Raw genomic sequence first — 27,956 nt, 5'->3', positions numbered from 1 at the left:
CGGAATTAAGCTTAATCCATTTATTATGATAGCATATATTTCATAATAAATATAATATTAGAGATTTTATAAGCAATCATACTATAAAGCTCTAAAATCCGATATTATTTTTTAAATTAAATAAACTGGTTACAGTATAATTGCTTTAACATTTAATATAAAAAAAATAGTTATTCTATAAATATGTATAAATTAAAAAGTGAACATAGTAAAAATACTGAGCTAATAATCAGATATCATTTTATGTATGATAAAATTTAGTTAAGCGCTGTGCTTGTTAGCAAAGCAACACCCCTTTCCAGGAAATGATGATGCTCGGGTCCTGGTGCTACTCCGAGCTTCACCGTAAACAGCAGCTCTGTGCGATGAGCATTCAAATATACGGGCAAAACTAATCCACTGGAATCCATATCATCACGACCCCTAAAGAACGAATCAAGTTATAAATCTGATAAATTATGTTATTTGAGTGAAACATGTAAAGAACAGACCTCAACCATGTGATGATTGTCGCCGGGAGATCGATCATAATAGTGGATGCCAATAAAAGTTCGTTGTTTCTGATCTGAGCCCCTTGCAATTTTAACCCGACGACGCAGAAAGAACTACTGTCAGCCTCTGATATTATTTTAGACGGATCTAATGTTTGTCCAGAATCAGGCATAGTAACCTTCAGATGCAGCTCCTCCAAAGACCAACTGTTCGCTTGAGCTACGCACTGCCTAGTGGCCGTAATATAGGCTTCGGGGTTCAGTAAACCTCCCAACCAAACGGGTAATCTCTAAAATAATAAGATACAATCAACATCATTATATATAGAATACAAAAAATTATTTAACTCTTACCTGTAACTCTTTAGCGCCTTTCGTCGCCACTAATTCGGACACTTGTTGCAATTGTTTAACACGCTGTGCAAAATCTGTTACCCACTGTAAGATATAAAAAGTGTAAATAATGTATAATTATGACGTCGATTATCATCATTTTATTACCTGAATCACAGTACAAGCAGGCGCCACAGTGTATCTTCGCCAGCTCTTTGGTAAAAGACCTCTCACTAGATCAGCGACCATAGCTCGACTCATATTTGTCTGTTTCATCTCACCCTTTGAATATTACAATGATCGTATTGTATTAATATATATATATACAAATGTTAGTGAAATTTGATTTATATATAATAAAAAAAAACATACTTGACAGATCATCACAACGTGCTGCAGGTCTCGGACGACATCTCCTAACAAAGTAGATCCGGAAGCTACTTCTCTTTCGAAGAATCGGTACAGAGGATCTTTAATGTTTTCGACGGTTCTCTTGAGAGTCTATAAATAATATGATTAATAATAATTTACTAGTATGAATTATATAATGTTTTAGCTTACCGATAAGCTCTTCGGTAGCAAATCTAACCAAATCGTGGCCGATTGATGAAGAGTCTTCATCCAAGCCGGTCGACCGTCACCGAGCACAGAAAGCTCTGGTGTAACACCTATATTAAAACAAATGTTTTTTATGTTATTTATAATAATCTTTTGAGAGTCGATGAATATTTTAAGTCTGTTTCTCAGATCTGAAGGAGGCTGTTATTTTAATTAAAACGGTACCTTGATCTTGTTGCGATGCATTATAAGCCAATTCTTCTTCGTCTTCCAACTGTTGCATATTCAACAGTTTCGAAACTAAATCTGTTCCTTGTGTAGTCAGCAATACTTTTTCGGCATTATTCGGAAGACCTAACCAAGAGGGAGTCTGACGATCGGAGAGGTTCTCGATCCATTTCAAGAAATGATCGCGTCTCGTACCGTCGGGCATAATTATGTGACGCTGTCCATCGGCTCCCTAAATTATATTTAAAGTAATTAAATATTTCAATCATTTGATCGTCGTTGCATTGTTAAAACTTACGCCGACGTTCGAGACCAATGGGAAATCTGGTTCGAAGCTCTTGGGCGTGAACAATTTGCGCAAAAAGGAATGCAGCAATCTTTGATCGAACGTGTTATCGATTTTACCGCCGTATATGCATTGAGATAAAAGTGTCACGAGAGCTTCCCATGGCACTTTATCCGGAGGAAGATTGGTACGGCCCTGAAATGATAATATATAATATAATAACCCGTTTGTATTGGAATGAGATTATTTTTTCATACCATAGCAGTAGCTTCGATCCACGTATCTAACGTATCGCAAGCCACGCGAAGATCGCTCTCGTTGAACTCGTAATGTTTGGCCCAACCGAGCGGAACGTAACGCAATCGTTCTTGAACAATTCCTTTAAAATGTAATGGTAAAAAATGAGTATGGTATCCCTAATAAAGATTATTAATAGCAAATAGTATAGATACCGTGGAACCAGGCCAGAAGGAAATATAGACGAGCTCGTTCCGAAGGCGCCTTCATCATTCTGGTGGCTGGAACCTAAACATTAATTAAGTTTAAATTTAATGAATCAAAATAAAATATTAATGTTTATAATATTTACCGTTGTGAATGTACGCATGAGATTGGCTTTGATACCTGGTGGAGGCTCAAACACAAAGATTCTTCCAGCCCTGTATTAATCAGAACATAAGGTTAAAAAATAAAAGCTACACTTGAGAATGTTTTATTGTAGGAAGAATAACATACCTCAATAGATTGACGGGCAATTTTGGACTGATCTCGGTAGTTAAGAACAGCCTAAAACCAGGATGAGGCTGCAACGAATGAAGCTTCTTTTCGAGTTGCACCAACCAAGACGGAGCGAGATGAACGTTCTTCAACATGACCCATCTGCCGGCCTTGCAAGCTGTATTGATAACCTTATCAGCTTGATTGAATCCTTCTGCTGAACCGATAGCGATGCTCGTAATAGGTTTATTCAATTCCGTAGCCAAATCATCGACCCTTCCTGTTGACAAACAAAAATATAAAACATTGTTGAATGTAAGTAACAGTGAATCAAATATAAAACACTCACCGCTAGCGTCGAATCCAGGAACAGAACACAGCAAAGCGGGAGTCGAAGCCGATAGATCCCGATCCACTATACCAGCGAAGTCCAATTCTTTCTCAGCGCGCGGCATGAATCCAGAGCCCAAAACGGCACCAACTAACTGTTGAGCGGCAGCTATGACTCGATCGGGTCTGAACGCTTGAATTATCAACAGTTGATACATGTGCGCCGCAATCGGAGACGGATTATCCCATAATACAGGAACGCATTGTTCGGGAGAAGCTTGACCCAGCCAAGTCAAGAAGTCTTGGCCGTGTTGCGCTACCTTTTCGGGCAACTTTCTCAAAGACGGCAGTCTATAAAAGATAATATTGTTTTAAAATACGTATTTAAAAGCCTATATTTTATAAAATTCAGATCCTACCTCATGCTCAATCTTAACATAGATTCATGTTGCTCTACGGTCAATCCTTCCATGACAAAAGACACTGAAACGACACCTTCTTTGCCTCTCAAAAACACTTGGAATTCCTGCAATTTAATAGTTAAATAAATAAATATCGCATGTATCAATTAAGATTCATTATATACCTGTTCCAAATGCTCTTCTTGAGATCTGCCTTTCAGATGTATTTTGCATAAAAGCAAAGCGAACGTGAGTCGATCCGTGTGCAGCATGCCTCTTGCGACTCTTTCGTAGCACACGGAGAACAAATCAGCGGTGATGACGTTGAGCCTCTTCGCGTAATCTGTGATTTGCTGCAGACCGGGATTCGAATACAAGACTGATCCGAACATATCCAAAAACATTTTCAGCGAATATTGATATAAGAAGTGCACTTGATTGAGCGACTCCATGGTGAAGTACATACTGCTACATGCCTGGAAAATGTTATTATAAAATCACCGCAATAAATTATAAACGATACAACGAATAGATAAATTACCTGTGAGAGTGGCAAATATTGCTGACTGACTGTTTCAATTTCAGCTATCACCTTATCTGTTTCTTCGACCTGCAATTATCAACTTTGCCATTGTAATTGATGTAAATATATAAATGTATAAATAAAAATTAACCTTTTGGCCAATATCAGCAGCTTCTTTCTTGAGCGTTTCGAGTGTCGCTATAATAGAATCATCATCTAAGATCTTTCCTTTGGCATCATTTAAAGCTTGCAATAACGATTTTTCTAGTTGTCTCAATCTTAAGTGGAATTCACCTATATAAATAAATAAATATTTATGCTTTATTATTCCATATTTATTTTTAAGCATGATTGAAAATCAATCAAATGCCTACCCTGCAATTTCAGCAAGTCTGATCGCTTTTCATCAATATCTGGACGTTCAGCTTTAAGCACTTGATTGAGACATTGACTTTGAAGTGAAGATCTAGTAACGGTGAAGTTGACGAATGTGACTCGAGAGCAAATATCCGGAGGGAATTCCACGGTTGGGTCCCTAAAATTGATCAAATAATACAATTATAATGTCCGTGTTATTTTATTAATAATAATTAAAAAAATTACCTGGTACTCAAGAATATTACAAACGACGGACTAAGATCGATGTCTTGATCTCCGAGAGTAATGAGCACGCGTCCTCCAGTTCTACGAAGTTCGCGATTGAGAACAGGATTTAGAATAGGATCATAATTTTCGACGTCCTAAACATTAAATAAATCAATATATCATCAGTTTCATCATTCAGTCGATAGAGATACACGAAACTCACTTGAACGAGCAGCGGATTACCGAAACGCAACGCCGATTCTAAGTTCTTCCTGAACGAATCGTCTAAGAAGGACGTTTTAGTGATTTTACGTTCTTTAAACTCGTTCATGATGAACTCGGTGGCTTGACCTGAAGGATCGATTATGAGCGGATATCTGTTAAAGCGCTGAAAATACATAAAAATTGTTATATATTTTGACAAAAATTAAAACTACCGCATTATTTACCTTCAACATAATGGCGTTTTCAACGCATAAATCGTCAGCAGGTAGTGCATTAGCTTGCCATCTCAATCGTTCATCTGGATTTGAAAGATATTCCGTACGAGCGATGTCTTGTCTGTATCTTAGACCAGCTTTTTGTAAATGGGCTAACCAAGTTGAGAATAGACTCTGTCTGTACTGTAAAATAATAATACAATTTTGATTATTATTATGTATGTACGTCTCGTATGTATTTATTATTAAATTTATAATTACGTGTTGATCGAAGTATCCACCATAAGCGATGAACGCAGCCGACAACAACACGTCTCCGACGATAGTGCTCATCTGAGAGCGGAACGTCTCCGAACTGCTCTCCCATCGTTCTCGTTCAATAACCAGAGATTTGAGCAAAGCGATCGACCTGTCGACTTTAGCCTGTACGTTCTCCAAATCGGTCTTAATAGCCTGCGCCTGTGCAATGAGCTGCGCGTATTCCTCTTTATAAGCGGCGATACTTCTCTCTAATTGTCCGATGAGATGTGTCACTTCGTCGCCGGCTTTCACGTTTGTCTCGGCGCGAATTTCTAACGTGCGCAACTCCTCGCGTAGAGGTTCCACTCGTTTTAACATATCGGCATATTCAATCTAGTGAGTAATTAAAAATATTGTATACAATCGATCGAATTAGAATAAATCGGCTACATATATACACTATTTGTAAAAACTAGTAAAACCGTTGTGTCACTAGATTATAATCAATAACTCCATTCTCTTACACATGGAATTATAGCCATCTCTCAGGACTCTTAGTTAAATTCCCTTTTGATAAAAAAAGTAATATAATACGAGGGCGAGTCAAATAAAAACCTTACAAGTTCCTTAAAAATTCAATTATTGCTTTTGACGTGAATTTTTGCCTTCTGAGAAGTGATAATTGTTTTTATAAAATTCGGTTTGAATACACTTTAACCAATACTCTCATATCAGAAGTTCACAATAATATCGGTAAGGATAGCTATCATATTTTTAAAACATAGTGTAATATCGAAGTGCAGACAAACTATGGAGCAATATGCGAGATGTGACTTCTGTCATCTGTAAATCTTTTTCCACTCATTTTTCCCTGAGAGTTGAGTTGGCTTAGATTGTACTTGATCTAATGAAAGTTCTAAAACTACAATTAGTTTTAGAACTTTCATTAGGTCAAGTTGGGTTTGGTTAATTTGTGATAAAAGTAAATTAATAAAGTAATATATAAATTAAGAAATTTCAAAGGGGATTCGTTTGTTAAATGTAATTTTTGTCGATGGCGATTCTTTAATATGCGTTGCCGCTTCTATTTATTTCTTTACTCTATGGTTACAACAGTCCCAATTCTGCACTTTAGCTGTCTTAAACTTCTGCCATACTCATTCCTAGTGATTTTTTTGTTTGAACTGCTTAAAGATAAATATTCATGCACTTTTTAAGCATTAGGAAAACTTGTATTGAACGCCAAAAATAATCTCCATTTGTACTTTTTCATTCAATAAATTATATTTCAGGTTTTCATTTGACACACCTTGTAAATATACTTATATATTGTTCGCTAATTAGTGGATGCTCTGAAATACATACATATGTTAATAAATACCTGTGCAATCGCCCATTTGACCATAGGACCGCAAGCCATACTGGCTCTGTTCACCTTCTCAAAGTTATAATCGGGGTTGCTCAGATAGCGAGTTTTCATCTTTTCACGCACCTCGTCGCTGAAAGTATCGCCCGAAAAAATCGATTAGAAATTTTTCCACACAAAAATAAAATATGAATGTCATATAATACTCGTCGTTTTAAAGAGTTGACTTTTGAAACCATACACTGCACTTGGACAAACAATTTCGTAAATACAGAACTCAAAAAAGTATTTGTTAAGAATCGATTTACGCAAACGACAAAACGAGGAACACCGCATTCCAATCCCAAGCGTTATATGATGTATTATGTATAATATTAACATGAGAAAACATTGAATGTTTATAACCACCCTTTATGACGTATGATTTTTAATTAGTAACGTATTACGAGCAAACTTGCAACTTGATGGAGATTGTATCAATTTGTATATTATCAAATCAAAACGAGCATATCAGGAATGAGGATACCATGCGCAGTGAATTAAAACTATACTATAAAAAACTATATATATATATAACGAAACATACATACATATAATCAACACATAAAATCATAAATTATATATACTTATGTAAAAATATTTATGGGAAAGTTTAGGAGAGAACAAAGCATTATGTGTCAATTTTATGTATGCGCCTTTGAATGAAATAATTTAATTTCTCACGTTATGTCTTCGGTCGAAAAGTTCGATACGATCGAGTTGATAAAATTCTCCCTCATAATTACGGCTCGAATGGCTTTCCAATCCGTAGCGTTCTCTCCGAGCAAGAGACATATTGACTCCAGTGCTACTTTCACTATGGCCGGCGGGTTGGCCATAGAACGCACTTCGACCAAGTGTTGTTTCTTAATCGACTTTACAGCTATTTTTTATGTATTATATATACACGGTGATTCGAAGTCCAGTTTTCCACATAGCGGGTTATCCACCGATAGTGACGAGATGTGGTGCACGGCAGGCGATCAATGGCGGTGCGGTAGGAGCAAATGACAGCAAAAAAAGAAAAGAGAGAGAAATAATCAGATGAGAGATATATGGACCATGCTTATTACTATTAAAGAATAAAGTAATACATACACATAAATTATAATAAATAAGAAGGCAGACCTTTTACAATAAAAGCAGTAAACACTCACATATTGTATGTATATATAATAACTAAATTACTCTATATGTTATATATTAATGTATAAAAATACATATATTAGGTTGCTGCTAAAGTCGTGTCACATACGTAAAATATGTATAAAAGTCCCAATTATTATAATCTGATTATTTTTCTTTTGAGAAGCATTATCCATTGAGTCTATGACGATTTTCGGGTGACTTTCTATCTAGTCCTGTGATTTTAACATAATAGAACTCTTTTTTATGTTTTTAGCACTGAAAAAAATACGTGCAAGTCCATTTAATGCTATTCAACTAAATGAGAATGATTTGAAGGATCTATATCAAGCATCTACTTAATGGTTTCTTGAACATCTCAAAAGATAAATGAGTAATTGTTTCATGTACAAACATTATCAAAAAAGTGACACGACTTAAAATCTAATCTAAATATTGAATTACAAATTATTGGGTTGATAGGCAAACTTATCAGTTTTTAATATTATTTGTATTCAATTGGCTTCCGTGGATTACTCATTATGACGAAGGCGACCTAAATTAATATTTACATGTTAATAAACCTCAAATTTAAAATCCTATCATCCCAATAAATAATATACGATTAATCAAGTTATAGTCATTAGTTACAAAATATGGTTATTAACACATAACACATCTCCAGTGACATTTTAAAAAGTAAGCGCATTTTTATATTATACAAAGTTCCGCAGCATTTTTAGTATCGATTTAGGGTATGGTTTCAAATCGAGTGGAAGGATACAATTAGTAGAATGTGTCCTAACGTTATCATGTTCGTTTGGAAGTTGACTATGCTAGGGATGAAGTTGTCACGCATTAAAACGGAGCGGATGGAGCGCCAGTCCAACGTGCGGTCGTCCAGCAACAGGCAGATGGACTCCAAAGCCAACTTGACGATGGCCGGGGGATTCGCCATGGCGCGCACCTCGACTAACTGTTGCTTCTTTATCGACCTCACAGCTTTTAGTGGTGGCAAATTAAATATCAAGTTAGATGATAAACTTAAAAGTTCTGCCTTCGTCTACTGAATAAATCTTAAAAGTATCTTAAGAAATAATATGATTAAATATATCCGTGTGAACGAATACGCACCGGTTTGGGCGTCGATTACGGCCGGCTCCACCAGTGCCAAATCGGCCATTACGTCTTTACGTTTGGCTTCGATTTGAATGGTCTGCTTAGCTAACGAAACCTATAAAAATATCAATAAAAATAACGCGAACGATGCGCAATTATTTAAATGCACAATCCAATTACTTGAATTTCTTGAGATTCCACTTTCTTCTTTTCAGCTTCTTGTTGGTCTTTAACCATTTGACGCAGTTTAGCGTTAGCTGCATCGTTCTTGGCTTGCAATTCCTGCAGAAACATACATTAAACAATTTTTTCTAAGCAAGATATAGATACGGTAAGGCAAAATATTTAACCTGCGATTTCACAGCGAGGCTCTTCTGCATATCTTCGACTTGTTCCACGGTTTCGGCGATCTTTGCAAGACCTACGTTCAAATGAAGTTGCTGTTCTTCCAAATCCGTTCGTTTCTCTCCATACAACCGCACCAAATGTTGAATGAAATCAAGATAATGGCTGCAAAATATTTCAATCCACAATTTTTACAATCAATCCGATCATTTAAAATCAAATCGAGGTCTTACCGTGGCGTAATTGCCATAGTTCTTCCACCGCGTTTAGCGAGACGACTATTGGCAGTTCTCAAAGTTTGATGAACATATACACAAGCGTTGATTACGGCGTCTCTGTGATGAGGACGCGCCGGAACTTTTCCGCAAGCGGCCGGGAAGTTCTCAGGTGCAATGTAATCGGAAGCGTCTAAGTCCACGCGAGACGTAAATTCTTTGCCGACCTACGATAAAAACAATTGATTAATATGAAATAATTCCTCATGAATCGTTTATTTGATTACTTGATATAAAGCTCCGTCACTCCAATCGCCGAACCAATTCAAGACGCATCTGTTGAAGAGCGCAGGAGATGTCGCAGCTCTGTCTTTGAGACCTTGAGACGAAGGATTCATCGTGAAGACGACGTGGAGATTACGCATTACTTGTCCAGTAAACCTAATCAATTAATATTATTAGTACATCGTAAATAATTATTATAAACATCGACTAACCATTTGTAGAGTTCGTCGTTGCTGTCTAACATTAAGCCTTCGCGTTGCGCTCCCTCTTTGCATTGTGTCATTAGAGTGGCAAAATCGTCGCCTTCGAAGAGACCGGGCACTTCTCCGTTAGCCAATAAAGTATTCATCCTCTCTAAGAATCCGCTGTCTAACACATTAGATTCGTCCAAGATGAACGCGACTTTCTCATCGCGGCAACCTGTGCGTCTCAAAACGCTTCGAAGATCTTCATCAAAGTCTAAGCCGGTGTATTTATTATGCACCTGAAATAAAACATAAAAATTTAATACATATTTCTCTATAAGCTGAAGTAGTTCATTATTTGAGAATTTTCAACATCTAATATGTATGACCAAGCTTGATTTTAATTAATTATCACGATATTCATCCGTGTGATTAGGAGAATCTAGGTACACCTAATACACTGTACGAATACCGGACCCTCAATTTTATGTGTTATACATATTTTTTTGATTCGTTCTGAAGTTTTAGTATTTATTTGTTAAAATTATATATTTAAATCATGGTGTAGCCATGTGATTTCACTACGAAGATTGTTTGTATAGTTTTATCAATATGTATATATATTTAATTTTTATTCAGTCAAATTGTGTCTAAGTGCCAAACCATCACAACACATTCGCTAAAACAATATAAATATTAAATAAAGTACTTTTAAACTTACTTTTATTTGGAATATGCTCAGCCCGTTCATCCATGCGACAAACCGACTGAGAGTCGTTTTACCGGCACCGGAGACACCAATAAGCAACAGATGTCCTTTAAAATAATGAAACACATCCATTGAATTGCAATACTTTATATGAAGAAGCATATTGATATTTTGTATATACCTTGAGGCTGGCGGAAAATTCTGTCAATCCTCAAAACATGATCCAAAACTTCATCAAACAACACCAACGGCACGTCCAATTCTTCTTCATAAAATACCTGAAATTTAAAAAATATGTATAAATATATACAGTATATGTTCTCTTTGAATAATAAGCGGCAAACTTACTTTAAGCCTGGCTTTAACGTAATCTCTGAGATGATCTCTTTCGACAGGACTATAATCTTTACTAAGCCAATTGCTGTATAGAATTGGTCTAACTAATGCGGCTTCGTGATTGATGCCTATAATTAAAAATGAAATTAATACACGGGAATAATCTCAACATATTTATAAATCATTGCGTAAACTATACCGGGGAAGAACTGCTGTGCGACAGCATCTATGTTGTCGTTGGTCCATTTCCGTTCAATTTCATCAACAAGACGATCTTGGAACAGACGTAGCGCTTCATGAGCCCACAACCTAACTAAACCTTCGACTGAAAGACTATCTAAAGGTCTGTAACAAAAAACATTCTCTCAATACAAATTTTTAATTAATAAAACTTATTATAAATTTATAAAAAACTAACCGTATAGCTTCACATATACCACGCACCCATCTAGTCATCTCTCTAGGACTGTAAACGTAATGAGGCTGCATATCTTGAGTGAATCGTTCTTGCGACGATAGATACAGCTTCACCATCGCGCTCGTCAATGGCTCGGCGAACGTACGCAAAGACGGCATCATTCTCAACATGGCTCGTGTGAAAGTTCCATAGATTTGTTTGAGGGAAGTCTCGCCGGGATAATCGACATAAATGACGGGCACATGCCGGAGCAGACGGTGACTCAGCGGTTTTCTACCGGGATCGGTTGGTGGATTGCACGCTCCCACAAACTGAATCCTCTCCAAAGACACCCATGAATGATCTAAATACATTTTCATTTTTAATTTTGAGCAAAGCTTGAACGGCGTACTCTATGGGTACAAACCTGACGCTCGATAAAATCCTTTGTGTTCGAGTAATTGACGCAAGAATGAAATAACCCTTTGCGTTCCGTATTGATCCATATCGGGCAGATTAATTTCATCGCAGAACAATACAAGCCATTTACCAAGCTTAAATAATAATTAAAAAATTAGAAGCAATATTTGAGATGATAATTATTAAGTTGTATATTATTATTACCTGAACTGGTGCCAAAACTACACCATTGGGAGTCTTTCTATATTCACAATAATGATCGAACGTTTTGAGTAATAGTTCCGGAGTCGTGGCCGATGAAAAGTTCAAACCGACAACTTCCATATCCGGTAATGCTCGCAGAGCCGAAAACAGCGTCATAGTCTTACCGGATCCAGGAGGTCCACATAGAACTAATATAATAAGTTTAAAATATATTCTAAGATATTAAGAATATTTTTTATCTACCTAAAGGTTTATGTTCAGCGAGCCAAGTGTAAAGCAAGGCTTCGTGACGGACTGTATCGAGCGTCGGTACAACAACATCGGGAGCTGCTACTTTATGAGTTTCGACTTCAATTTGAGGTACTTTTGCTGACCACGGAACCCATTCACCAGTGATAGAAACCTATAATACAGTTTAATAGTAAATATTGAATCAATACGAGGATTCTCTAAAAATAACTAACCTCAAAATCGATTATCGGTTGATTTGCATTGGGAGGTGGTAAGGGAACTGTGCTAATAGATCTGATAAAATCTCCAAGTTCACAACGATCCTAACATAAAAATTAACAATGAAGATACATAGATGAAATATAAAAGTACATACATCTATAAAATAAATACTTTAAGCTTGGCATCACCAGCAAACGACCAAAGCAGAGAATACACCAAGACTTTAGGTATATAAGCGTCCATTTGATCAGTGGTGATAGGGAAATCTGGATGCTGTCTGTTATACGTCAAAATATTTCTGAAAAAATCGTTAGTTAATCATTGTGCGATTACATTACTTCTTACATTATTACAAATTTAATAAATACCTAACGCCTTGATTCAACATTGAAAATAGAGATCCGAGAGCACGGTGTCTCGTGAAATCCATGATATGATCCAAAGACGCAGAGCGTTCGATGCAACGAACTACCAAACCGTCAGCTGAGAATAATGGACCAAGTAGAGCAGCAATGGATCTTTGAGTCTGAATGGAGAAAATTTTTAAAGCAAACCATCGAACTTAAATACTATCATATATTAAACAAAATTATACCTGCAAAGCTGGTGATAAAATTTCATCGGGAGTAACCTGTTCGGTCGATTGCGACGTATTCTTTCCAGATATAGCTAGAATGCTTAGAGAATCTTCATCGCCGTCCTCCAACGCAATATTCTTTAATCTCATGAGATAGTTCTCAAATATCATTTCAGTGGTGAGAACATCTTGAGAGAACCAAACCATACCGCATCGAGAAACAGTGGCGAGGGTTGCATATTTCAAATCTTGGACCTGTTGTATATAATTTAATATTATTTATAAAGTGACAATTATATTAATTGAGACAATCGGTATATTTACCTCAAACATGACTCTGACGTTAGGCGGCAAACTGAGACGTTCTCCGTTAGGCAAAGTCAACAGTTTATTATCGTCCAGCACTGAATTAAGATTTTCGACCCATTCTGGATCTACGTCACCGTCGAAAATGATCCATTGCCTCTTATTGATTTCTCCACGAACATTATCGATGATTTTCCTATTAAATTAAGATCATAAAAATGGGTGTAACTCTAGGCAAATGCACAAAATATAAAAAAAGTACCTCAGTATGTGAGTAAATAGACCATCAGTCCATTCCCTGGTGTTGGGATCTAAGACACCGTAGAGCATTTCTTTGGACATGGCTTTAGGATCAATAACATGAGCGACTCCTTCCACTCCTTCGTATCTATTTTAAATAAATAACAATGTTAAAATTGCATAAATTTCATTTAAACGTTTCACTGATCGATCAACATTTGTAATTAATCAAAAATTGTATGTTTCTAGGAAGTTTTAAATGGTCAGAATTTAAATCAACTTTGGTCCAGAATAAAAATCAAATTTCGGTCAGAATTTTATTAACAGCCTGGTCATAATTATATTATTCAGGGTCAGAATAAATACTAAATGGTTAAAATAAAAACAGCATATAGTCAGAATAAAAATATAGGATAAAATAATATAATTAGTCCATTTATAATTAAAATAATAAATGGCCTAATTATATTATTTAAGGTCGGAATAAATATCAAATGGTCAGAATAAAAATATAGGGCAGTCAGAATTAAATTAAAGATGGTCATAATAATATTATTTAGGAACAGAATAAATATCAAAAGGTCAGAATAAAAACACTGCACAATCAGAATTAAAAAAATAAATGGTCATAATTATTGCATTATTCAGGGTTAAAATAAATATCAAATGGTTAGAATAAAAATAGCATACAGTCAGAATAAATAAATATAGGACGATCAGAATTAAAATATATGAGGATTATGTGAATTAAAAAAATATTATAACATTTATAAATATAAATGGGGAATTAATTATTTATTTTAGAAATATCTAATAAAATATCTCGCTCGCAACAAAAGTGCTGGACAGGTTAGGTGCGAGCGAGCGAGCGAGGTTTGGTCAGAACTTGAACACCCCATGAAGAACTCTAAATGAATCTATTTATTTGTATGTAGGACGCGTAGGTATTCAGAGCGATGAATGAAGCGGGAATAACGACAGAGCGGTCATCTGTCAACCTCAAGCCGACCTTTAGGTTAAAATATAGAGTATATAATATAAATACTGGCTATTCTTTATAAAAACTCACCAATGAACTGTAATAAATACTGACTGAAAAAAATGATCTTGATTAAAATAATTCTTACCATTTAATATAAATTCTGACCATCTAATATTTATTCTGACCATTAATATTTATTCTGACCTTTTAATATAAATTCTCACCACAACCGTATTAAAATTCTGACCCGAAAAAATACGAGCAATTTAAAATATATTTGTTTCAATATATGATGGAAGTTTTAGAAATTACATAAAATATCAACATCTCAAAAGTCGGCTTTTGGTCAATTTTCAGAATAGAAAAGTAATGCTGGATTAAAAAAAACATGCACTGAATAATGTTTCATCATTAGTTTTTCTACAGCCTTCAACGACTGCGAGGAGTACCATAGTAACACGTCGAGGATTCCACTCAGTTTATTAGAATCTTGCTGGTCAGTCATAGAGTGATCTTAGTGATTTCCGTTCTAAGCGGATTCCACTATAAATTATCAATTCCTAGTGGAACAGTGTTACATGAACTTAATATTTTGTAAACTTGCACCCATGATCAAAAGTATTTTCATAAATAAATATTATTTTAACGCACAATAATAAATTTTTAAAACTATACCTTTCCAAAGCTTTCAACAAAACTCGCCAAGCAGTTGATTTGCCGCTGCCCGAAGGTCCCACCATCATTAGGCCGTGGTTGAGTTTGCATATTTGGTATAATTGAAGGACCTGAAATTAAATTCGTTTAGAATACGTCCTAAGTAATGTGTGTAAAAAATAAAATAAAATTCACAGTCACATCACTAATAAATATATATCGAGGTATGTTAAACGCATTTGATAAAAGACTTAAGGTTGTTATTGTACAAATAAGGTTTGTACAAAAACATCTACAAAACACAAACACATTGATTCAAACAGCAACTGACCTTTTCTATCCATGTACAATCCCTTATGTCCTTGGTGTCCAAGAAGCACAAGAGGAAAAAAATTGGCAAATTTAATAGCGAGAAGACGAGCAACAGTTGCAGAGTATAATCGTTACATAAACATACATACATTTTCAAGACTCATAGAAATCTATATATGCGTGTGCATACATATACATATTTTTATGCTTATAGTATGCACTTTTAAAGAGAAAAAAAGAAACCTTTTCCATCCAAGCGCCTCCTTGTTCGTCGCCCTCTCCACAAACCAAGTATTCTTCAGCGCAAACCTTCCTAATTTCGTTTTTCAACCCTAAACGACAAAAATATCATTAAATTCCATATTTTAAACAATAAGATAATAAAAATGTATTACCTGTCATTTTGGCTCTAGAATACTCGACATTAGGAAATACGTCACTAAGAAGGGAGAATAATAGAGGTATATCTTCAGCGACCAGCTTGGGTACCATCGTTTCGCACACGCTCTGTATAAGAATGTCCTGTTCTGGTAAAGATTCAGCAATCGAAGCTTCATCTACGGATTTATCACCGCGGGATAGCATATTTTCCTAATATATAAAACAAATTAATAAATAGATTCCGGAAACTTCTAATTTGATTACTGAAATATACCTTTATTTTCATGATACGGTCTCGCTTCACATTACCGGCGGAAACGAGTACTGATTTCAACGCTCGAAGACCGAAATCGTAATGAGATTGATTAGAAAGCTGTTCATCGCATAATCTAAAAGATTTCATACATACAATTATTATACTATATTTACTATAACAAAAAATAATTTTAATAATACATACTTAAAGAACGGAACAATTTTACAAGCGAGTTTTTCGGCTGTTCTAAAACCTTGACTGAAAAGCATAACTTCAGCAATCAATTGACGATCAGGAGTTGTCATAGCTAAACTCCTGAACAGCTTCTTCAAATTATCCGGAAGATTTGACCGTCCAGCGTATCCTGGATTCATAGTTATGAAGATGGCCATGTCGCGTGACACTCTAACTTGCTTTCCTACCAATTCTACGATGATGGAAGCTAAAAATATAATATAAATTATAATGATGCTATATTTGTATTACAAAAAACTAATTTAAAAAACTGACATGAATTATTATCGCCTTCTTGGTGCAGTTTCAAGGCTTCTTGTATAGTTTGAACTTGTTGAGATACAGCAGAAAGCATTCTCTCTTCTAAACGGTTAAACTCGTCGAAGCAACCCCAAGCGCCTACCTAATTTCAATCACCAAGTTTTTAATTATTAGAAATCATATAAAACTTCAAATATATTCATAAATATAATAATTTACTTGACACAATCCGACGAAGATTCTGCCCATCGCTTGAAAATCAAAGGTTTCGTCACAATTGAAGACCAACACAAATCTTCCCAGTTGATTGCCCAGAGCTTTCACCGATTCAGTTTTTCCAGTACCGGCCGGACCGAAAGGCGATCCTCCCAAACGAGCTTCCAAAGCTTGAGTCATAGTCAGATAGCAACGGTCAGTTAAAGGCGTTTGAACTAATCGATCTTGAACACCTAAGTATTCAAATCCGTAAAGGAATTTAGCGTTCGCCATATGAATAGTTAATTGCTGTAAAACATCAGGATTCCTCGGGTCGAAATAACATCTCATTTCACATAGCCACTCAAAGTTACGAGGCGTGCACACTTCTGCGGCGATGAGCCTCCTGGTAACGGTACGTTTGTGTACGTATTCGTTAATCTATAACATATCATTAAATTAATCGTCTACTTTATGTGTTATGATTTAAATATTGTATTACCAGATGTTCCAGTTTACGTCTTCTCAATGGCGGCTGCTCTTGAAGAACGCTATCTGCTAAAACGTTAAGCGTCGTTTCTACTTGACGAAGAGCCGGATGCAAAACTTTTCCTCCGGCGGTGGAATCACCTCCTGCTGCTTGCAATGCCGCTTCAACTTCTTCAGACCACATGATTTGGACAGCCAGAACGACAATTTGTGCCTAAAATATTGTTAATTATATAAGTTGTCTAGTAGAATACTTTTAGAACAAACAAAATGATCATACCTGATACTTATCACACCAAGACATGAAGGCGGCGGGATCAATGGCTCCGTCGCGAAATTGTTTCACATCGGCAACTGCTTCTTTCAAACGACAAGCTAGAGTTACTCTCATTTCCCTTTCGACCATTGTGAGCCATTCATTAATCTTAGGATGCTCGACAGTGTTCACTGGTGTAATAAAATGCACCTAAAAATGAATTAAAACATATAAATAAAATATACACGTCGATTTCTTAATTAAATTATATAAGACTCACTTCTTCTCCTTCCCTAGAAGCTATTCCTAAAATTATAGTATTATCCTCGTTCAACAATATAGCAGCAACACCGGCGAACATTTTCTTAAAATGTTTTTGTAGACGTGCAACATTTTTACTGTTGCCGATGATCTCCAATAAATCTTCATCGCCGACAAAGTAAAATCTGGGGAAACTAGTTCTCTCCCTTTCGAGATATTCGCCCAAGGCTTTTTGAATCTTTCCGAGGAGATCTGCAAGACGCTCCAAAGAACGTTGTACCCCAGGAATGTTAAGAACATCCATGACCATGGGAGATTTGGAAACTTTTTTCATTAAACCCAAAAATTCAGAACTAAAAAATTATAAAAAAATCAGCATACCAAAAATTAATGTAAAATAATTGCAAATTATAGATTATAATACCTGATACTTTGAAAACGAGACGTCTCAACAGGTAACAAAGCTTTTATATCGGCAGATCCTGAGAATATTCCTTCTAAATACACCCATCGTCTTTGTACGTCGATCCAAACATCGAATAAACCGTTGATTCTATTCAATTTTTCTTCCCAAGTAAGAGCTTCTTCTTCGAACACTTTATAATATGGCGATAGTTTCATAGCAGCCACCGAATTTATATGCTCTTTCACTTTATTGAAGAGATCGTCCCAACCACGGATAATCTTACATTTATTCTGATAGTTGATCAAATCCAATTCGTAACTTTGCCAAGACTCTCTCACCTAAAATGTAAATCGATATTAAAATTGATAAGAGCAGGCGGTATACGAGCAAAATACATACTTGTTTCAAGAACTCTTCCAGAGCCATTTCTCCTTGCGCTACGAGAATAACGTCTTTGACGATATGTTCGTTTTTCAAAAGATCAGCATCCCACACTTGACCCAATGTTAAATCGGCTAAAGTCCAATCGACGCGAAGCTGACGGCACAATTGTTTCCAATGACGTTCTTTCAATGCATCAGATTTCAATTCAACGATAGTCATATTCACTTTGGTGTAAGAGTGGAGCAGCTTTCTGACGTATTCAAAGCTTTCATACATTCGGAGGCGAGCCGGTAATTCTTTAAGCTCCGTTAGCATAGCTTCCAATTGTTGTCTAAATATATTTCAATATATATTACAATACGTATTTGACAATATTATACATATTAGTATGAAGAATATTTTTAACCTTAATTTTCTCGGTTGAACCGAAAGCCATGGACGTTCGCGAGTATCGTCGATTTGAGCCCAAACTTTACTCAAAGATGACCAAACACCTCTCAAATCTTGCAATTCTTCCAACGCCACAGCCATTCTTTCAGATGAAGCACTGCCTACTGTTGAATTAACTTATTATATATCGGCAAAGATTAACATGTGGTTAAAATAAAAATAAATACCAGTATCGTGCAATTCGAGAGCTTCTTTAGCTTTCGCTACATTGTCACGCTCGTCTTTAAGATGTGCATAACGAGACTCGTAAATTTGCAAGCTTTGCAAAGCATCTTCTGGACGTGTGGCACCACCGGTTGGTTTGTTCTTTTCCCATTCCACGAGGAATTGCGACGTACGTTGCTCGACAGCTTTGTCTTCGGCGACAATTTTTTGTTGGAGGGACGCGACCTATATACACATTCACTTATAAGCATTTATCATTATAGATCACAATCAATATAGATCATTAAAAAACCTGGGTTTGAATAGACGAATCTTTACGTCTCATGATTTCATTGAAAGCACTCCATTCTCCTTCGATATTATCGACGTGGAGCCAAGACGTCGGAAATTGGAATCTAAATTACATAATAATTTGAATTATATTGAGAATTTTCATGAGTCATTTTAATGAAAATACCTTTGTCGTTCTAAGATCCTTTGAGCCTCCCTATACGTATCGACCTGTCTCTCCCAGGCCAAAACTTCTCTCTTCAGCTGCTGAACGTAAGTTATAAGACCGACTGCATCGCTCGTAGATGCCGCCTCTGTTTGTCGAATATAAATATTTAATATAAAAAAATCTTCAACTAAAGCATTTTTAATTATTATTACCTAAAGATTGATTTTCCAGTTGCGCTCTGGACTTTGCCAATTGACCGTGGAATGTTGTCATTTCGGTTCCGAGCAACATTCCAAATTTACCGAGAGCCTCCTTGTGCCAAGCGTCGTATTTCAAAGTCACTTTGGATTGTACCTTTGCGAAATCAATGATGATGGGACCGTACTCACGACGAGTATCGGACGTATCAAAAGTAGTACGCGATTTCCTATTATAACAGATATGGAAATCAATAGATAGCTACATTAATAATATATACAAAACACATACTTGATATCGTTCAAGCATTTAATCCATAAGGAAATATCCTCTCCAAGTTTTCCATACAAATTATCAGCTTGCAAATCCCAGAGTGCTTGGTATCTATAAAGACGATCGTAATAAATAACTATATGTTTAATATTGTATTATAATATTTAAATACCTTAGCCATTCGTCGACATATGCCCTCACTTCGGATATTTTGGTTTCGATAGCTTCATAAGCATCCTCGAGAGGAGGAGAGCCACCGGGCAATTTAGTCAATAAATTACGATACGTCTGTGCTTGAGGCCTCGCAATACCGACTTGATAACTAAACAAATAAAAAATATAAATTTCAAGTCGAATTAATTATAAAATTATAAATAATGTACCGAGAACTTTGAAGACGGTGCTGAGATGTCACTACAGCTTGCCAAGCAAAGAGCTGCTGCATTATTTGGAAACGAGCCTCTTCCAGAGACGGATACAAGTACATTTGTTGATTTGTGATTCTAACTTCGTATATTACACGAGCGATCTAGATTTAATAAATTAAATTTTGAATCAAGTTTATTATAAAATATTAAATGTTAAAATAATACCTTAGGATCACCGCCGAGTTTATGGGTAGGTTTAGCCGGAGCGTCCGTATCCATGGAAAGATCGATTTCTTTGGACTCGCCTCGCAAAGCTTCAGTCCAGGCTTTAATTCCAGCTTGTAAGCGTACTCCGAGACTTTTTTCGACCTGATATAGATAATTCGAATTCGCTATGAATGCAACGATAGGATATATCCAATAAAATTACCTCTTCATCCAAGCGTTGAACCCAGAGATGCAAATTAGAATATTGACGAAGCGACAAATCGTCGACAGCGTGTTGAATTTTGCTTAATATATCTGCTAAAGTTGCTGCGCTATAAGGACACGTTTCTATTGAGCGAACGTCAACTTCCAATTGTTCTTCGACAACCACTAAATCTTCCACCTGTGAATATTTTAACGATACAATAAAATATTGATCATTCAAGACTGTAAAAAAATAATTAAATACCTTCTCTTGGAATGACACGACAACTTCGCTGAGCTTTTGGACGTACGGATCGAGCTTATACGATTCCCAAACCAGACCCATACCTTCAGAAATCAATGACAACACATCTCTGCGCAGTCCAGCAACCAACGGAACAATAGATGCTTTGTCGTCGATCTGAATTAGATATATTAAAAATTAAATACAAAATAATAATGGAATCAATTATTTTTAAGAAACTTGTCCACAACTTTTGATTGGAAATTTCGCATAGAAAGGGTAGATATTATATTTTCGCAACAATGGTTTAAAGGACAAATTCCACTTTAAAAACAAGTGATTTAATTTGACACTAAGCATACTAAAATACAAAACTAAACTTGTAATGCTTTTATCAGTCAATTTTGGGGTAAAGCAGGACGTATCAATCATAATGACATGCATAAGTTATATATATTTTTACATATAGATATTACAATAAATATGCATGTTTTTTTATTCACATCATTCATGACTTTTATATATATATATATATATATGAAAATATTATTTACAATTCAAATTTACAGGAACAATCTTTTTGAACGAAAAATTAATATATTTTTCGTACAGATGTAAAGAATAATAAACTATAATATAAGTATATAAATATATTTTAATATGACATTCATTATGCAAAATCAGTGGCATAACTATAAATAAGAATGAAGATAAACAGATAATACATAATTACTGTAAAAATAGTTACTTCAACAGCTTCTATAAAGCATACTGCAGATTGAATATAAAATGATAATAAAAATTAGAGCGTACAAATAATATTTCAACAAATAAAGCATAGTTTGAAGAAGGAAAATATTTAATTCTGTATTTATTTATATTTAAATAAAATAAGTAAATTTTTTGGATTAATTATGCCACCGATACTAATAGTTCAGAAGTAAATCACAAACAAAGAACATTCTCAGTTTTTAAGAATTCTATTTTGTGACGAAGATTTTTATTTTTTGTACCGTATGAATACTTACATTATATATGGACACACCTGTGGCAATCGATATGATGAAAGAATAGTATGATATGTATATAGAGATATAAAGGCACATAGGCAGATGCAACACACATACGCATTCTTTTAAGGAGTACACATTCGTTTTTTCGTCTAAAATTATAGTAGAACAAAGCAATATACGCGAGGTATATCATGCAGAAGCTTTAAATCGTTCAGGCTTCTTTCTACCTTATTAACATTCCTATTGGTGAGCTGATAAAGAGAGAGGTTAAATCAGAAAAGTATTCAATTAAAACTTTAGATCTGTATTTGATAAAAAAAATACGGTTATTTGAGAAGAACCGAGGATTTTAACAGCAGTCTTGGACATGTGATATAAAATAGAAATCCAATGCATAGAAATAGATCACTGTTATTTTAGGACACATATAATAATAAAATAACGCATTTATTATTAAAATTACCTTCTCTAGCGTACGCTCGTAGGTTCTGACGCTTTCGATCAAAGAAATCGCAAACGGATATAGTTGATTAGCTTGGTGTGCCTTGTTAACGATCGCCAGTGGAACTCTGAACATAAGACATGGAATTAATACGTAATTTCAATAAAATTACCACGAATAACGAATATAAAAATACCTAAATCCTAGGTTCTTCAAATTGCGAACTTCTTTATACAAAGTGATTATTTCAGGTAGGAAATTGACTTTCAATTTCAACACGTTTCCTCCGCGGCCTGAACGAGCGCGAACAGATTCGATAGCGAAGATCCTACCAGACACTCCAAGATTTCTTTGCTGCACCTATACAACGAAAAATTGTTATTGAACTGTACAAAAATTTAAATGTACGAAACTCGCACCTTTCGTGCCCAGTCGTCAAACAACTCCTGTGTGTTCAGTTTTAATCTAAAACTATCGCCATCGGCTTTTAGTTTTTGGCCTTCGATATGATTCTCCCAGCCTTTTCCTATAAAAAATTCATCAATTAATTATTGTAATTATTTCAATTAAACAAATCATGTAATGGTCATACCAAGAACATCTTCGACTCTTTTCAAATAAGTAGTCAATTGATGATCGATCTGTTTAGCCCAAATGATAGAGCCTGATACTGGTGGCAAATCACGAACCAATGACAGACGACAGCATTTGCTTTGAGGATATTGAACCTAAAATTAGACACATAGGTTATATCTTATACATAACAAATAAGAATATGATCATCGATCGAACCTTGAATTTTTCATGCAATGCTTCAATGTCATCTTTAACTCTTTGTATCAATTGTGTTTGATACTCTCGGATAGCTCCACGAATATGAGGTCTCACAAATAACGCATTGAACCTTGAGAATATGCGAAACATTTCATTAGCGTTTTTAGCCGTTCCCAGTTGATCGCGAAGATGAGCTGTGATACGTGTCTCAACGCGATCTGCAGACAAATATGTTTTAAAATAATAGATATTTAGATAAAATGTAGTATAGAAAAATATATTACCGATACGATCTTCGTAACGCCTGACGCCTGCCTCCCAAGCGTCGCAACCTTCCTTGGAGATGTCGAGACATTCTACTTCTTTAACATTTTCATACGCTAAATTAACCTAATCAAAAAAATGTAAGAATTACAAATTACATATCATATATAAATATTTATTTAAATTACTTCAGAGATGGCATTTGCGTCAGCTGCATCCATGGGCATCGAATGTGGGGCGCTGGTTTGTTCTGGTCCAGAACCAGTCGGCGTAGCCTGAACGACAGCTCGAGGTCTTAAAACCTATTAAAACAATACAGATACCAATATATATTGATAAAAAGCTATATTTAAAAATATAGAAACACACTCTGAGCATGACGGTTCTCAACTGCTCATGCTGTCGGCGGAAACGTCTCATATGCTCCATGCGGCTTTGGAGCTTCTTGTGAGATGGAGAAACACGCCAAACCATTTTTAAATGTTCATCGCGCTTCTTCTTCACAATATCTCTAAAAATATACATAGGAATAAAGTAAATCGATAACACTGCATCACACTTTTTTTGCCACAAAGATAAAATACTATAGGTAAAGAATAAACTTTATACAAATTAAAAATGTACGTTAATTTAAATCTATTCATCAAACATAAAATACAGGTAATCATTCAATGTTTAAAATGATGAATTTAAAAAAAAATTCAATGATATCTAATAAACAAGATCTCATTAAAAACAACCAACAATACAACTGGTATCATTTTACGAGTCGAGCTATCTTATCTTTGTGAATTTATGTTTATTGCTTTGATGATGCGAAATGATTTTACCTGAGGAGACCTTGCAGTTTTTCAAATTCGTCGTCCCAACATGAGAAAACTTCAAAGCATTGCCCCATGACACGTTCGAAATCTTCAAACGGGATATGCATGAGTCGTCGAGTTCCCAAAACCTTCAAAAGCTGTTGACCCAAATCGCGAGATATAGCTTCGACGAGACGCAATCCGCGTTGTATCGGATATTTAGTGGAGCGGATCTTTCTTAGATGGGAGAATATTTGCTGAACGGCAGTCCTGTAAATTTTTGTTTCAATAATTATATACAGTACACTATAGCTTCGATTCATATTAGAGTAAAGATACAAACCTGATGCGGTCGAGTTCAGTAGCACTTAACAAATCATTGATTGGAAAATCTTTCATTAACGGATTATAGTCGGAAACCAAAGCGAGGGCTTGCTTGAGACCGGTGTCGGTATCAAAAGAAACTGTAGCATGAAAACGTTTTCCATACTTGAGAATCTCCAGAGTCAGAGCCACCTAAAAGATAATGTAAATAAATTAAAAACAATTCATTGATACGTTAAGGATTATGTGTATAAAATTACCTCTACGCTTTCTCTCTTTTCTTGAATTCGATGCAAAGCTCTTTCCAAGTTTAGCCAAAATGATATTTCTTGCAACGCTGTACCGTTAGAAGGATCGCGGTCGAGTTTGGTGACCTTTAAATAAAGTTACGTTTTATTAATAAATAGTAGACTCCCCCGACAACACACTCCAACTTCCCGAGAGTACGAACTATGTCTATGATTTGATGAGAATTCACAAAATACAAAACCTTTAGTATTTAATGGCACATTGAACCTGCGTGCTATGTAAGGACGTAATAAGTCAAACCTTCCAGTATACTGGAGAGCAAACAAAAAAGGTTGGATGACGAATAATATATTTCGGGATTGGTTTTTTAACTGCTTAGTATGTGGAAGAATACATGAAAAAGAAAAATATCACTTGAAGCCATATTGACCACTTCCTGTCATAGTATTTTTAAAAATGACTCAAAAGCTTCTTGCACAGACCCATCCTTTCTTATGCAGCTATATAAAAATATGTAGCTATTGTAAAGCACTTAAAAATATTCGTACAAATTTTACAAATTGATTAATTATGATGTAGAATTAGATGAGGAAGAGTTAGTAACCCTAACGGAAGAATTTCGATCGAATTCCACAAATAGCAGTGATGAAAATTTTAATGATAAAAATTATAATTTAGAAAATCTGAATAAAAAAACTACATTTAGCAGAAGAGCTGAAACTTATTTTATTAATTTTGATACTTTAACTGAACGCAATTTAAAACACAATTTCATATATCTCTAGCTCCATATTACAAGTTAAGAAAAGAACTTCAGACTACAAATGAGCAATCTCAGAAAATTAATCAAGACAATAATACAAAAGATGATGAAGTTCTTATACCAGCTCAAAATAATCGTGTCGTTGTAACTTGATTTCGAATGACGGTGAGAGTGGTTGTTGATTGCTTCATACTTGTTTTTTCCTGAATTATTTTTTCTTTCAAATTTATTCCTTTGTACAATAAATAAATCGGATTTAAGCCCTTTTGTTTAAAAGTAAAATAAAAATAATTAACCCTTTGAGTAGTGAGTTAATTTATACACAATGTTAATATATTAGTATACACCTGAGAGTGAGTTATTATAAGTATGTATTTTTTTAACAGTGAAAGATCGACCATCGTATTTGTACGGCGATACCGCTCAAAGGGTTAATTGATTATTATAATTTTTATTTCTCACACTAGACGTTAATAAAAGTAGTGCTTCTGAAAATATTTCAGTTAAAAATATAACTGTAAAACAAATATGGTGACCAAATTATTGCACAAAATTCCACACAGCGAAAATTCTGAACATACGACGGTTGTTTTGATTGTCAAGTATACAACATCATAAAAAAAGTGTTCCATTTCGATGTAAATTACTAATTTTATTATAAAATATTTTTTATAAAATTACATTTTTATTTAAAATTTAGCTCTATTACTGATAAAATATATTTTTTTTATTTCATTAAAATACTTTCAATTCTAACGGATTTATATTTTTCTCTATTTTTTAAGTAAAAATTTGTGTAATTGTAGGTAATGTTAGTGTATCATACCAATGTGAATTAAAATCATATTGACATCTGTCAAATACTGACATTATTTTTTATATATATTGATATATTCTTAAATATATATGAATGTGTATATCGATCATCAAAATTTTTTTACTGTGTGCAATTTTCGTTAGCGCAATAATCACTGAACCAACAAATACATATGTACATAAATATAAAAGTTGTTGAGTTTTGCTCCAGTGTAAAAAATGTAAGCACTTCTAATACATACATACATATGTATTTGTACAAACGCATTGCAAAAATTTCTAACCTGTAAAGTCTACTGTAAAAATATACTACCTTTTGAATTTCTTTAATCCAACGGTTAACGCCGTTTTGAAGTTGATTGAGAAAAGTAGAATCTTCGACGCGATCTCCGAAATCGGCGACTCTCGGCTTACGACTTTCGTCAGCGCATCTAAAATTTATAAGAATTTAGTATCGATTGGTGAAAATATTATATGTATTAGTACATACAATATTTATTAATCTTTATACTTTTTAATTATACTGGCCACCGTCTGGTGAACGGGTAGAGTAATCTCAGGAATATCAATGTTTTGCTGTAGATGTAAAAGTCCCATCTCCAATTCGGCCATCTTCTTCTCCACAGATGGTGCCATTTTGTCTCCGTCCCTATTCATTCGCATTTAATACGTTGTAAAATATTGTGATATAAAAGTTTAATTCACCTATCCGCCCTTCCGCTTTCTTTGACGTAGCTCTTGAAGAACGGAGCCATGGCTTTGCTGATGTAAGCGTGTAGCGTTTCATATGGAGACCCTTCGGAGAAGTTGAGGATGCGAACCTGCGAATGGATCGACTTGTCGGCTTCGACGATGGCACCGCGCTTCACGCAGACCAGAGCGGTCATCCTCGCATTGCTGTAATGAACTTCGTTGGATACCAAATAAGCAGCGGAGTCCTTTTCGTCGTCGCCTTCGCCCGGTTGATCGTTTTCATCTTCTACGGTGTTTTTCAAAATTAATATTTCAATTATATATAATTTAATTTGTGCAATGAACAATATTTTGAGACAGAAACAAATGAGTCAACGATATTGCACAAGTAAAGAACATACCCTTGTTAGAGCAGCGCTGCAGATAAAGGCAGGAGACCTGGGGCTCCTGTAGAAACTTGCGCACGCACTCGACGTTGGACTTCTCAGTGAGAGCCACCTGAAGAGCAGCCTCCGCCGCGTCTTCGCCCAGAAGCACGCCGGCCGCGCGCACCGCATACTTGACGAACAGAGCGTCGGCCACCGGCTGCGATTCAGCGGGGCCTCCGCCTGCGTCCCCCGCTTCCAGAGAGTCGGCCATAGCGCCTACGCCCCTGTAACTGTCACTGCCAGCGCACCGGCAATTCGACTTGCAAACGCTGGCAACACTGAATCGATCCCGTTTTTCAGACGTCTTCGATGACT

At 35.4% G+C, this 27,956-nt stretch overlaps 1 protein-coding gene across 3 annotated transcripts; it reads right to left on the bottom strand.

Moving 5' to 3' along the window:
• Window positions 1-5: 5 nt before the first annotated feature.
• Window positions 6-27,921, bottom strand: Dhc64C (dynein heavy chain, cytoplasmic). 3 transcript variants are annotated; one of them, XM_088204018.1, is made up of 82 exons: window positions 27,615-27,921; window positions 27,226-27,499; window positions 27,032-27,169; window positions 26,834-26,951; window positions 24,953-25,066; window positions 24,712-24,884; window positions 24,396-24,638; window positions 23,935-24,076; window positions 23,754-23,867; window positions 23,586-23,691; window positions 23,320-23,519; window positions 23,120-23,255; window positions 22,947-23,053; window positions 22,724-22,887; window positions 22,549-22,654; window positions 21,094-21,249; window positions 20,848-21,027; window positions 20,643-20,786; window positions 20,433-20,578; window positions 20,222-20,371; window positions 20,068-20,160; window positions 19,791-20,005; window positions 19,597-19,723; window positions 19,432-19,534; window positions 19,142-19,364; window positions 18,931-19,078; window positions 18,540-18,855; window positions 18,159-18,478; window positions 17,754-18,087; window positions 17,498-17,683; window positions 17,231-17,431; window positions 16,753-17,169; window positions 16,549-16,675; window positions 16,243-16,480; window positions 16,057-16,171; window positions 15,797-15,992; window positions 15,645-15,733; window positions 15,111-15,220; window positions 13,476-13,601; window positions 13,232-13,409; window positions 12,926-13,162; window positions 12,699-12,856; window positions 12,502-12,628; window positions 12,342-12,431; window positions 12,121-12,280; window positions 11,878-12,065; window positions 11,681-11,807; window positions 11,275-11,617; window positions 11,056-11,201; window positions 10,869-10,984; window positions 10,702-10,798; window positions 10,533-10,627; window positions 9,839-10,110; window positions 9,629-9,782; window positions 9,360-9,568; window positions 9,132-9,291; window positions 8,962-9,063; window positions 8,797-8,896; window positions 8,469-8,664; window positions 6,514-6,631; window positions 5,154-5,525; window positions 4,902-5,075; window positions 4,676-4,840; window positions 4,471-4,607; window positions 4,242-4,402; window positions 4,019-4,161; window positions 3,886-3,954; window positions 3,530-3,820; window positions 3,363-3,469; window positions 2,963-3,294; window positions 2,632-2,893; window positions 2,486-2,555; window positions 2,349-2,421; window positions 2,154-2,275; window positions 1,909-2,091; window positions 1,608-1,842; window positions 1,386-1,492; window positions 1,197-1,325; window positions 993-1,106; window positions 846-929; window positions 492-781; window positions 6-423 (listed from the first exon to the last, which is right to left on the bottom strand). In XM_088204018.1, the coding sequence occupies exons 1-82, from the start codon at window positions 27,850-27,852 to the stop codon at window positions 258-260; spliced, it is 13,992 nt and encodes a 4,663-aa protein (XP_088060144.1). In that variant the 5' UTR covers window positions 27,853-27,921; the 3' UTR covers window positions 6-257. The 3 variants fall into 3 exon arrangements, with proteins under 3 accessions (XP_088060144.1, XP_088060143.1, XP_088060145.1); XM_088204017.1 differs by lacking the exon at window positions 8,469-8,664 and adding an exon at window positions 7,222-7,420; XM_088204019.1 differs by lacking the exons at window positions 8,469-8,664; window positions 15,645-15,733; window positions 15,797-15,992; ... (33 more) ...; window positions 27,226-27,499; window positions 27,615-27,921 and adding exons at window positions 7,222-7,420; window positions 15,421-15,571.
• Between the last annotated feature and the right edge of the window lie 35 nt (window positions 27,922-27,956).

The sequence above is a fragment of the Plectrocnemia conspersa genome, unplaced genomic scaffold (assembly GCF_051122295.1).
Source record: "Plectrocnemia conspersa isolate PC_06_02 unplaced genomic scaffold, ASM5112229v1 ptg000014l, whole genome shotgun sequence".
In the NCBI taxonomy this organism is placed as follows: Eukaryota; Metazoa; Arthropoda; class Insecta; order Trichoptera; family Polycentropodidae; genus Plectrocnemia; species Plectrocnemia conspersa.
This window is presented reverse-complemented; position numbering and strand designations above follow the sequence as displayed.

Excerpts from the sequence above, each read along its gene's own strand:
- Dhc64C (XM_088204017.1), bottom strand. The coding sequence starts at position 27,852 with ATGGCCGACTCTCTGGAAGCGGGGGACGCAGGCGGAGGCCCCGCTGAA. Across the intron at positions 5,076-5,153 it reads GTGGATACTTCGATCAACAC|TACAGACAGAGTCTATTCTC; the intron begins GTAATTATAAAT and ends ATTATTTTACAG. Across the intron at positions 3,821-3,885 it reads AATATTTGCCACTCTCACAG|GCATGTAGCAGTATGTACTT; the intron begins GTAATTTATCTA and ends AACATTTTCCAG.